Source organism: Choloepus didactylus, chromosome 2, assembly GCF_015220235.1.
Source record: "Choloepus didactylus isolate mChoDid1 chromosome 2, mChoDid1.pri, whole genome shotgun sequence".
NCBI lineage: Eukaryota > Metazoa > Chordata > Mammalia > Pilosa > Megalonychidae > Choloepus > Choloepus didactylus.
Genome location: NC_051308.1, coordinates 210,569,367 through 210,582,450, shown reverse-complemented (window position 1 = coordinate 210,582,450; position 13,084 = coordinate 210,569,367). Strand labels below are relative to the sequence as shown.

At 38.9% G+C, this 13,084-nt stretch overlaps 2 protein-coding genes across 24 annotated transcripts in view; one reads left to right on the top strand and one right to left on the bottom strand.

The window, feature by feature from the left end:
- The window catches only part of MACF1 (microtubule actin crosslinking factor 1), a 356,335-nt gene that overhangs the window by 91,893 nt on the left and 251,358 nt on the right, over positions 1–13,084 (top strand). The gene's annotated exons all lie outside the window — the stretch shown is intronic.
- On the bottom strand, positions 559–1,002 carry LOC119528196 (protein FAM136A-like). Its single transcript, XM_037828845.1, has one exon. It carries the CDS (start codon positions 1,000–1,002, stop codon positions 559–561), a length of 444 nt encoding a protein of 147 aa, XP_037684773.1.

The window sequence follows — 13,084 nt, the reverse complement described above, 5'->3', positions numbered from 1 at the left end:
ATCACAGTATTTAGCCTTCCAATTCATGAATGAACATGGAATGTTCTTCCATTTATTTGGGTCTTCTTTGATTTCTTTTAGCATTGTTTTGTAGTTTTCTGTGTACAAGTACTTTACATCATTTTTTCCCCCTTCTGAATTAGTGACCTCATGGATTTTGGTTTTCAACTTATGGAAAATGGTATGTTGATACCATGGTAACAAACAGAAATACCCTTCCTCAAACAGGCAAGTTAGAGGAAACTGCCAGCCTGTTAGTACCTGTGTACTAAGAAGAATCTCATATGTTGGAGGTCTGTGGCTTGGTATAGCAAGGGAGCTTCCTGCTGCTAGAACATGCACTTACCACATGAAATTTAGGCTTTAAAAAGTACTCCTGTGCTATCTTTGCTCCAAATCTTAGGACCAGTTTTTTTCCATTTCACTTTCTATGGAAAACTGTCCAGAAGCAGGTGACATATTCCTTAACCTTACTGCCATCCGCCTTTAATTTCTTCAGCCATAGACTTCTCTTAAAAGACCAAAATTCTCAGTCCTCTTTTTAAAAGATTCCTGCCCTCAGCCCCAATGGCACTGGAAAACAGTCTTATTTCCCCATGGATCAGACAGACACCTACATCTTCTTGGCATGAAAGGGATGAGGTGCATGTGGTCATCCACACATTTGGTCACACAGTTCTCCAGCTGCTTCTTCACCTGAAATTCCTTATTTGCTGCATCCATTGACTCTCTGGCTTTGTTGTTGCAATGCATGGTGCACCGGGCCAGGCAATCCTGGACCTTCGCCAACTCACTGGTCACCAGGGCCTGGGCTTGAACCAGAGGTGCATGGCCATGTTCAGTGCATTGATGCACCTGCTGCATGGATGCCTGACTGTCTTCACAACAGCTGGCACTGCACTGGAACATGATACCCTGCATTTTCTGGATGTTCTCTCTCTCCAGACTCTTCACCATGGAGTCCACTGCCTCCTGCACGCAGAGCTGCTGCACCTCTGCCATGGTGGCTCTGTGTAGCTTTCCGTATTGTTTATTCATTGCTTTTCCTCATATCCTTTATTTCTTTCTCCTTGTTTTCCTTTATGTCTTTGAGTATATTGAAGATCATTTTCAAAAATTCTGTGTCCAGTAAGTCCAAAGTCTGGTCCTCTTTTTTGATGGTTTCTGGATTTTTATCTTGTTTCTTTGGCTAGGCCATTATTTCTTGTTTCTTTGTTTGTCTTGTACTCTTTTGTTTCACACTGTACATTTTAATATTTTAAAGTGTCAGCTTTTGGATTTAGTCCCTGAGATGTCTGTTCCTTACATTTATATCCAGCTAGCGATATGGCAGAGATTTTCTTGAATGCCAGGAGCCAATCAAAACCAACAAACCAAAGTAAAGAACACCTTTCACTGTCTTTGCAAATTGGCTCTGCTTTGGCTGGTGGTCTCCTTTAGAGCTTAACCCTCCTATCAAGATCTGCCCAAGCAAATGAGAAGTGAGGGTTCTGTCTGTCTCATCTGAGCCTGCTTCCTTTTCTGGGCTTGTGCTTGCTAGAGACCTTAGGAATTCCCCATTTACAGTTTGCAGAAGTTGGAATGGATGCTCCTACTCCTTTTGAAATAGACTTTCACCCCCTCCTGGGTGCTTTCTTGAGTGACTTAATGCAGGTAGTCCTATGCTTCTGGCTGCTTCAACTTAATTGTTTTTTTGTTTGTTTTTTTTTAACACTGTCCCAGCTGTCTGTAAGCTGCTTCTCTGCCCTCAGAACAAAACTCTGGGAGGGTGAGCCTAAGATTAAGTTCCTTGACTAGTCTCTCAGACTTCCACCTGATAGATTGGCACTGAAGCACCCCAGTTGTGCACAGGGACCAGGGCCAGAGACCCACAATGGGAGTGCAAGCTGGCCTCACCCTGTGTTGGGGGAGGGGATGGGCGGGCAGCAAGAGTGCCAGGAGCTTCTTCTATGGCTTTTGAAGCTGTGTATACTTGGTTCAGTACTTGCCCGGTTAATGCAGCCCTTTAACTATTTTCCCATAATTTTGAGGAAGGTTATTGTTTTTTAAGATTCCTCTGCCACCTTTGCAGGAGGTGGGGTGGGAGTGGGATATGGAGGAGTAGGCCTGAGAGGGTGTGGAAGACACCGTCAGAGCCAGCCCCCAGCAATCTGAAGTAGCTGATCACAAGTAGTGATTGGTGCTCAGACTACACACCCCCAGAGTTTGGAGGATCCCACTGCCTCCTGCCACAAGGCTGGGAGAAAGGGGGTGATAGCTGCTGCAGAGAGGGTGAAATGCACCAGTATTTATAGTAATTAACCAGCCTCTTCCTCCCACTCCTCCCTGGATGCTGCATGCACAGCATTCCATTAGATTCTGGAGTTTCAAAATAGTTGACTCAGACAGTTCCTGCCAGTTCAATAGTTGTTTTGATGGAGGGACTGATTTGCTGTCTTCCCACATTCCTCTCATGTAGGTCTATCTTTCTTGACCCTTATAGCCCAGGGGCTTCTCCAGAGTAGGGAGGGTATATAGTCACCTTTGTGTCCATGTTGTCTAGCATAGTGCTCCGTATCTCATAATTGAATGAATGAAGATGTGCTCTGTTTCACAAGAGAGCCCTGCTTCAGAGGGAGCTCCAGCTTAGTCTCCACTGGACTGTATCATCAGTTTTCCCTCTAGTGCTTATTCCCTCCAGCAAAGATACTATTAACATTTCACATGTCAAGAAAGATCCATTTTTTTTTAAACCCTACATCCTTTTCTCTGCCCCCTTTTACAGCAATGTTCTTAGAAAGAGTTGTTCTTACTTGCCACTGATCCCCCCCCCTTTTTTTTTATTAGAGAAGTTGTGGGTTTACAGAACAATCATGCATAAAATACAGGGCTCCCATATACTACCCTATTATTAAGAACTTTCATTGGTGTGGTACATTTAAAATTGATGAAAGCACATTTTAATAATTGTACTGTTAACTGTAAACCACAGTTCCATTCTTTCTTGAATCACACTCCAGTCAGGCCTTTTCTCCACCATGCAATCAAAATTGCTTATTAAAGTGACTACCATATTGCTAAATTCAACCATCAATTCAGTTCTCATCTTGACCCATTGATGGCTTTGACATGGTTAATTACTACTTCTTGAAACACTTCCTTCACCTGGCTTCTGGGACAGCATGCTCTTTTGGCTTTTCTTTTTTTAGTCTCTTTTGTTAATTCTTCCTCTTCTCTCATCTCTAATGTTGGAGGATTTCCAGGTCTTATTCCTTGAACTTGGTCCGTTCTCTATGTTTACTCCTTAAGTGACTTACCCAGTGTCATGATTTTAAAACTCCATCCTGGGACTCTCACCAAACTCTAGATTCATATATTCAACTGTCTATTCAGTGTTCCACTTGAATGCCTAATAGGTTATTTCAAACCCAAGGTATCAATTCCTAATCCACCTTTGCTCCAAAACAAAAAAAAACAAAAAACAAAAAAAAAAACAAAGTCACTACCATCAACCCAATCTGTTCCTCTGGCAGTCTTCCTCATCTCAAGAAATGGCAGTTCTGTCCTTTCTGTTTCCCAGGCTAAAAACCTTGGAGTCATTCTTCTTTATATATGTATATACACATACAATAGTAACATTTGTTAACAATTGATGAAACATTAAAGTAGTACTATAATGGTATTTTTTCTCCATATTCCAAGCCTATTATTAATACTATTTTTTTTTCTTGCATGTCTTTATTTTATTACTCATCTACCATACACTGGATAAAGGGGGTGTCAGCCCCAAGGTTTTAACAGTCACATGGTCACAAGATAAAAGCTGTATAGTTATACGATCATTATCAAAGATCAAGGCTACTGGATTACAGTTCAACAGTTTCAAGTATTTCCTTCTGGCTATTCTAATACACTAGAAACTATAAAAAGAAATACCTATATGAGTCAGTAGTCATAATCATTTGTTATATCCTAACTTCTCAGTTACAAATCCTCCCTCTTATTTGCTCATTCTCCTAATATTCAGGGATATCTGGGCAATGACCATTCTAACTTCTTCATGCTGAAAAGTGGTGTCGACATTATGGGGGTAGACATTTCTCTTCTCATTTCCCCACATCCAGTCTCTCAGCGAATCCTCATGGCTCTTACTTTATAATTTATCCAGAATCGGACTGCATCTTACCATCTCTTAATACCACCTGGTCCCAGCCACCATCATTTTCACCTGGATTATTGCTGTGGTATTAAAACTCATTTTCCTGCTCCCATTCTTGTCTCTGCAACAGTCTGTTCGCAATGTAACAGCAAGAGTGACCCTTTAATACCTTAGTTAGTTCTTGTCATTCTTTCATGTAAAACCCGCCAAAGGCTTCCCATTTCGAAGAGAATGAAAGTCAGTCTTTACACATGGCTCATGGGGCCATAGGTGGTCTGAACCACCCTGCTACCTCTCGGGTCTCATCTCCTGACACATGCCTCTCTCTCTCAGCTCCAGCCAGTCTAGCTTCCTTGATGCTCCGTGAACACATCAACCATACCACTGCCTTAGGAACTTTGCACTTGCTGTTTTCTTTGTTTATCTTATTCTTTCTTCAAATGAAACATGACTTGTTTGCTTATATTCTTTAGGTCTCTGTTCAAATACCACCTTATCCTTCCTTGACCAAACTGTATATGGAATTGTGAAGTTCATATTATTAAGCCCTTCATCAAGGGCCCCTTATTATCTTTATGATTATTGGATTATTCAAATCTGAAACTTTTCCGTTTTATTCACATAAAAAGTTACTTTACAGATATCAAAGTGCTTTGCATTTTCTAAAAGCTTATTTGTGAGAATACAACATATATATAACCATGGTTTAATTGGCACCATAGAAATAATAAATAGCTAGTTTGGTAGAAAGACAAGGCTATAACCTTTACCTTCCCTGAGTGAGAAGGGTGCTGGAGTTACAGAGGGAATGTAGATGTATTCTTGGCTCTTGGGTCTTCAGTGTTATATTGTGTGTCCATACTTTACCCTTGCAAAATATCTCATCAAAGGGGAAGTAGACAAGGACAGACAGAATGGTACTGTGATACCTTTGCATATTTGACTTAGATTGTATGAACTTCTTTTTCAGTTTTTAAATGTGTTTTAAGTCAGCTTTATTGAAGTATAATTTACATAACAATTAAATGGACTCTTTTAGATATATAGTTCACTGGGTTTTGACAAATATATGAAGTTGTGTAACCACTGCCATGATCAGCATTTAAAACATTTTCAACACTCCCAAAAGTTCCCTTGTGTACCTTTGCAGTCAATTTCCTTCTCTCATCGCCAGCGTCTGGCAACCACTGACCTGATTTCTGTCCTTGTAGTTTTGCCTTTTCCAGATGTCATTTAAATGGAATCATATGGTATGTAGACTTTTATATTTAGCTTCTTTCATATACCACAGTGTTTTTGAGATTCGTCCATGTCTTTGTATGTATCAGGGTTTAATTACTTTTTATGGCTGAATAGTATTCTTTTGCATGGATGTACCATGCATGATTTGATCTGTTCACCAGTTGATGGACATTTGGGTTGTTTCCAATTTTCGATTATTATGAAGAAGGCTGCTATAAACATTTGCATGCAGGTCTTGGTGTAGACATGTTTTCATTTTTTAGGGAGGGGGGTTAAATACCTAGGGAGTGAGATTGCTCTGTCATATGGTGTGTGTATGCTAAATTGTCTTCTAGAGTGGTTGGGCCACCAGTGGTGTGTAAGAATTCCAGCTCCTTCACATTTTCGTTAAGACTTGATATTATCAATCTTTTTAATTTTAGCTGTTCTAGTAGCTGTGTAGTATGTAGTATGTGTAGTGTGTAGTATGTAGTATTTTCATTAGTTGCTACAACATACATATCAAGCTTTCATTTGTAAGCAGGCCTTAGTTTTGTGGAAAGTGTTTTCTGCTGTCATTGTTTCCTGATGCCCTCCTTGGGCAGCTAGTGGATATCAGGTAGATTTTTCAAGTGTTTAAATGTGCCTCCAGAATGCACTTGTAGAGCTTTCCTTGTTGATTTTCATCATGCCTAGATGTTAGGTTTGTTTTGTGGGGTGTGGAAGGGTTGCCCTCCAACAGTGCTGCTGTCCTTGTGGATGCTTATACCTCCTTGTGTGCTTTGCCTCCTTCCCCACAAGAGGCTCCCTAGCGCTTCTGTAACTTTTTTTTTCTTCTGGCGTTCCATCCAGGCTGGAAATGGAAAGTTAGAGTGTGACGTTCTCTGACACCCTCCCTTCTTGTAGAAGGGTTTGAGGTTTGTTTGTTTAAACTGAACAGAGGATGCCAAAGATAGAGATTTGAGTCAGCTTGACACTAGCTTAGGCGCTCCCTTTCACTCTCCTTGTTCCTCCTTCCCTCTCCCCTCCCCGCTCTGGCCAGTTGTATCTTGGGCTTTGTCTGGGATACACTGTACAGTTTTAGTTCCAGTCTACCACTGCCTGCTGAGAAGTAGTCAGAGGCAAGATGGAGCTGAAGCCGCCAGGAAGTTTCTGACAACACTTAACTCCTGGCCTCGGCCTCTGTGCTGATAGTACCAGCACGGCTGTAACCTCAGGAGAAAGGCATCCAGAGGCCTGCGCTGAGCTGTGGGCTTGTGGCTAACTCAAAAGAGGAGATAGGACGGGACTGGAAATGCCTCTCTTAGATTCATCTTATTTGCCACCAACCTTCTTTATTTTGACTCACATTCTTGGAATTGCTGGTGTTTTATACTGGAAGAGATGTGCCAGAGGCAGAGCAGGTAACTGGTGCCATGCTATTCTTTAAATATACTGTAGAGCTTTTGAGGGTGTGTTACAGGACAAATATCTTCCCAGTTGCTTTCCTTAAAGGGCCCCTATGTCCTTTCAACTGGGGCGCAGTCAGACTATGTGTGTGTGATAGATATACTGAGGAAACTGGGCTGCCCAGGGTCAGTTTGGGACCCAGACTCTCTCCCATTTTATGAGGCTGTCTGTCTGGTTAGATGAGGTGACATCTGGACTAGAAGCTGGAGGGAAGTGGCAATTGTGCTGCCTCAGGGAATCAAGCCCTTTCCTTACTTTCAGCATCTCCAAGTGGTTTTTAGATTACTTTGTTTCTAACTTAAACATTAACTGTATTACCTTCCTTTAGGTATAGATGTGGGAAAGCTTGTGGGATTGGAGAAGTTTCTGAATTTGGTGTGTTTTTGGATGAGAAAAGGCAGGGGGAGGAAGGATCAGTCAGGGGAGAGGGTTGAGTAGTGTCCTTGAACACTGGGGTGCTTCTGTTCTCTATGATAATGATTGAAACTGTTCCTTTCCCCTCAGGCAGCTACACAGTTTATTCCATGTGTAACCAAGTCATTGTGTTCAATGCAAGGAAGTTAACTGTTCTGTTCCCCATTGAATCTGAGCCCTGGTTATTAAAAAAAATTTTTTTTTTTAATGCTACCAGAATCCTCTTTCTTCTCATTTTGCTCTTAGTTATATTGTACTCCTTTGACTTAAAAACGCCCAGTGCAGGAGTCAGCCCCATGTTTTGCTGATTCTGTCTCCATAGCTGAGTACACCTGGAGCACACCCTTGGGTCTCAGTGCTCTTAGCACTCTCATTATGACTGGCTCACCGCCTTTAAGCGGAGGTATCCACTTTATGTCTTTATATCTTACAAGTTAAGATGGAGATTTGATGACTTATTATTAGCTCTGTATTAAAAGTTGATGACTGCTTGGTAGAATTAGATTGTCATTCTCCAATGTCCTTTTCAGAAAGTCCCAGAAAAGTTTTTGATTAAATATTCAGATCTCAATCTGTGTGTCCAAATCCACAAAAACAGAGATAGGCGTTTAGAAATATGTTTGCCTGTGTGGTGGTGTGTTTAAAAAGGTACTCCAAAGTGGCGTTCCTGAAAAGCAAGCCTGTATTTGAGCTTAGAAAGAAAGGGATAGGCAGGCATGAGTTATTCGGTCTTATTTGCTATTTCATATGTTATGAGAAAATAAATATCATTTAGGTGGAGGCTGCTGCTTGCCTTTCCCTGTGCATTATGATGATGGCATTTCTAAATTAGTAATTGATTAATATATTAAAAGTTTATCTTTAGTATAGGATTCTCTGTGGAACTTAGGAGTTGTAGCCCAATATTTTAAGACCTTTCTTTTTTAAGTTTTAAAAATATTAATTTCATAAACAAGCATAAAATACATTGAAATAAAAAAGAAAAAAGTACATTGTAAAAGCTTTTTATTTCTATGAAACATTGATTCCAGTTTCTAATACGTTATGTTATAAATGTGCAGTGTTCAGTTTCTTTATCTGTAAAAATTAGAACAGTGGCTTTTCAGTGGGAGATTATGGATACCAAAACTTCCATGGAATTTAAGAGATTCTGCACATATTTGATTATAATTTCAAGACGTAATTCATCTACTGAAAAAGAAAAATAAAAAACACTGATTAAAAAGATGAATACTCTAACATAATACCTGCCAATTTTAACACATTGGACATTACCAGCATGAAGTTTCTCCACCATCCCTGTGTATATATTTGCACTGCTTATAAATATATGCTTGATTTAAAAAGGTGTAGGTTGTCTCTTCTGATCAGGTTTTTTTTTTTTTTTTTTTTTTATTGGAACATTATTTATACTGTTGTAGAGCATACTGTGTAGAACATCATCTCCTGTGCCTAATAGGCTTAGGTGTATGAGCTCAGGTACACAGGCCATAATAGTGAATGGGTAATAACACATTGCCATGTGATAATACTGTCATACTGATTTTGTGTGTACTAAAAGTTTTTGTGCATATTGTCTTATTTTTATATTCATATTTACATATTATAAAGAATATGCATAGTTTTTAGATACTGAAGGTATTCAACTTTTAAACAAATATTTTCTGCTATTCTTTCAAGCTTTTGAATTGGTTTATTTGAATAATATCCTGATATTACCAGGCAAACTGTGAAATGGTTATAGTTTGTTTCTATTGATTTATATGAGCCAGTTTTAAAAAATTGATTCTCTGCACTAAAATACAACAAAGAAATAAAACATGCTGAGGCTGCTATAATTTCAAACATATCTTAATCAAAATTGCCTTATTGGTCATGTTATTTGGCTTTAAAATAAGTAACATAAATTCAAATTTATAAAATGTATTTATGCTGTTAAATACTGCTTTATATTATCTGTATCTTGAGTCCCACATAAGTTGTGTTTGAAAAAGTTTTCTGTTAAAGTTGAAAACCACTAGACTGAATGTTCTCTGAGTTTCCTTTCTGTACTGCAGTTGTAGGATACTGCGTTCTAGTTGATCCAAACTTGTTTGTACAGATTTCTGATTTCTTCTACTCTTACAGGTGATAACATATTCTGTTTTGGTCTTAGAGTTGGAAGGGACCTTGGATATTAACTGTTTCAACCTCCTACTTAGTCTAACGCTTGTCAGAAATCATTTCCTTGATGCAACTGTTCATTGCGTTGGTAACTGGGGATTCTTTTTGAAGCTAAAATGTGCCTCTTTGTAACTTATACCCATTAGTCCAAATCCTGCCTAGCACAAAGCGTGTCTATTCCTTCTTCTAGGCTTTAGGCTCATTTGTATTTGAAGGCTACCTTCTTGAGGCTAAACACCTCCCTTTTTCTTATTATATATGATTTAACCCTTATTGTTGTAGTGTTCCCTTTGGTCAGTTAAGTTTATTGTTACTTTGAAAATGTGGTGGCCCTTTGTCTGCCTGGGCAAGATGGTAGTGAAGGGAGTACAGCAGAAGGGGGGTGAGGCAGGCAGAGGGAGAAGGAGTGGGGAGGAATAACTGATAGTAATCTAGGTGTATGGATCCGCTGGTGAAATCTGGTTAGATGATATGAGTATATTTTTTCAACCACATTCCCAAGTCACCATCTCTTTAGCAGATGTAAACAAGATAAGGAAAGACACGGATAGTTTACGCTGTAGTCATATAATACCTATAAGATACGGCTTAGCACTCAGCTCGTATCTGTTGATAACCTTTTAGATTTTAAAATGTTTTTAATATACCCCCTATGCATTCACATATATTATCTCATTATTCTCAAAACTACCTTTTGTCTTAGTTTGAGCCTTCTTTTTTTTTTTTTTTTGTCTTTAGGACTACTGAAACAATGTTGTATTTTCCCTATTGTTTTTTCCCTTCAGTCTGTCTTACAACTGCAGCCAGAGTGATTTTTTTTTTTTTTAAATACAGAGCTATTTGGATAACTCTCCTGCTTAAAATCCATCTATGCTTACTTTCTGTTTTTAGAAGAAAGTCCGTACTCCTAATTGTGGCATAGAAGGGTTTTCATGATCTGCCCTTGTCTATTTCATTGGTTTCATTTCCTGTCCTGGCTGTACAAGCACCTAGTACTCCAGGTCATTTAAGAACTTGTAGATCCCTACCTGAAATGCCGGTACCCCCTTTTCAACCAGACTGTTTTTTGTTTTTTTCCTTCAAGGTAGGCAGTTACTGCTTCTGGAAAGCCTTCCTTGACTGAATTAAGAGTTCCTCTTCTGTGCTCCAGTACCCTGATAGTATTACTTATTCAAACCTATATTGCCATCTTGCTTAGCTTTTCTCTTTCTCCGTGCTAATTAGACTCTAAATATTAGACTGCAAAATCTTTGAGAGCAAGGACTGTCAGTCATCTCAGTATCTCAAGTGCTTGAGACAAAAATAGGTGTCAGTAAATATTAGTTGAATAAATGAGTGATGGCATTAATATAGCACCAGGTATAAGCTCCAGTGGGAACCATGCTGTGTTCATTTGTGTATTTACAGGGCTTGATTTAGCTAAGGTGTGTCCTCAGTATAGGTTAATTGAATGACTTTGAGTTGCCCTGTGATGTGAACAGGAAAAGGGCTTGATGGTTACTTGAGAAGAACATTTTAATTTTTTCTGTGTTTGTGAAAAGGCAAGTTTCTCCCTCTCCAGGGTCTTGTCTTCTTTATCTGTAAAATGAAAGAGTTGGACAATCTGATCTCTAAGGTTCTTTCCATCTCCAACATCTTACTAGGAGGAGCAGCTATAATCCTGGATCTGGACCATATGAAGCACAACCTAAGATTGCATCACCTTTTATATTTTATTTTTATTTTTAGCAGCTCCATCATTATCTTAAAAAGAGATCAATTATAAAATGGCCATACCTTTTTTTTTTTTTTTTTGTAACTTTGGTTTTCTTGAACTTCAACACAGGATTTATAGGCTTCTTAGTTAAATTTTGTCCTGTGAGGTTTAATGCAGCCTTCTAGCTTTTTGAGATTGCTTTGAACTTTGATTCTTCCATTTATGGCATTAGCTGTGTGTCCTCCATTTGTTTCATCTACAAATTTGTTAAGCACACAGTAGGTACTCAATAAATACTTGAATGAATGGTCATATATCTAATATATCTTTGCTCCAATAACTAATTAAAGCATTAGGTGTTTTAATTAAGATGGAGTTTGTCTTTTCCTTTCCTTAGCTATTTTTCTAGATTTATGTAGTGTGGTAGAAAGACCACTGAACTTGGAGTCAGAAGATCTGAGGTCTAAGTCCTGGCTCTTATGCTTACTACTATGGGATGTTAGACACATTGCTTAATTCCTCAGAACTTAAAAAAAATTCTCATCTGTATAAGAATTTGGAAAGAAGACCAAAGTCTCTAATTTTCTGTGATTCTGGCAGTGTGATGATCCTCCCATATTTGGATGTAGTATGGTATTGTGGTTCAGAGTGTGGACTCAAGTCAGATTGTGTTTTTATCCTAGCTCTGCTCCTGCTGACTGAATGACATTAATCTACTTGGATTTCTGTTTCCTCATCTGTAAAATGGGGTAATAATACTTCATGGTTGTTCTGAATTAGTTCTTAGAACAATTTCTTTACATGGTAAGCACTATATAATTATTATTATTAAAATTTTTTCAAAAAGATATCATTGAAGGCACAGTCCCTTTCTGTGGACTGCTAAGACAAAACACAAATGTTTGTTTTACACTTAGGAATTAAGAAGATTTATTATGAGTCATTGCCTTACAAATTTGAAGGAAAGTCTTCTACATTGGCTTTTCTATCCTTAACACTGGGTGCTTTTGGCCTTTTTTGGAAAGAAATTAAATATTTAGCTTAAATTTTCTCTGCTATTGTAAGAAAGCCCATAGCTGTAAATTTTCAGGTAACTTCTAACTTCTAACCCCATGCGGAAATAGTTGCTTTATCCTCTTCAGTGAACCTTATAAAGATATGCAGGCAGCAGCCAGATTCACCTTTTCCTACCTCATCCATCTCTGGATATCTAGTGAACTATGAAATGACTAAAAGTTGGGCAAGAAGTTGGGGAATGGCCTGGATGATCACCACACCATCTTGTCTCCTCTGGAAAATGAAGAGCTGAACTGTTCTAATCAAAGTCCTCTCCTGTCAGCAGCAACTTCCCTTTTGAAGCTCAGGACCTCCAGGAAACCTGAAGGGAAGCTCTGTCTCCTGGAAACAAGACTGACTTTATCCCTGGGACTCTCTCCTATCTTTCCTCAATCTGCAGTAGCTTCAGGGGAAATAGGCTTTGCTTGGATGCCAGGGGAATGAGGAGAGGGCAAGCTTTGGTTCACCCACCTCAAACCTTACCCCATAATGATATATTCTTTTTTTTTAAATCTTCATTTTATTGAGATATATTCACATACCACGCAGTGATACAAAACAAATCGTACATTCGATTGTTCATAGTACCATTACATGGTTGTACACCATAATGATGTTTTGATTTTTGGAGATGGTGAAATTATTTGGTATTATTAGAAGTTGCCCCACTTTTTCATTTGGGACATGCCCTAAATCTCCAGTCTGCCATGGTCAAGTGTTTTTGCTTCCTAACCTTCCTGAGAACATTCCACCTCCTTACGAATGTAACTCCCCTACCCCAGTGCAGTTACTCTGGTTTAGGCCCTCTCATAGGAAGCATGGTATAACAAGGAAGCATAGCTTTGGACCTGGACAGATGGGTATGTAATTTTTGTCAGGTTATTTAACTTTTTTATGTTTTAGTATTTTCATCTTTAAAGTGGAAATGGTGATACTTTTCTCAGAAG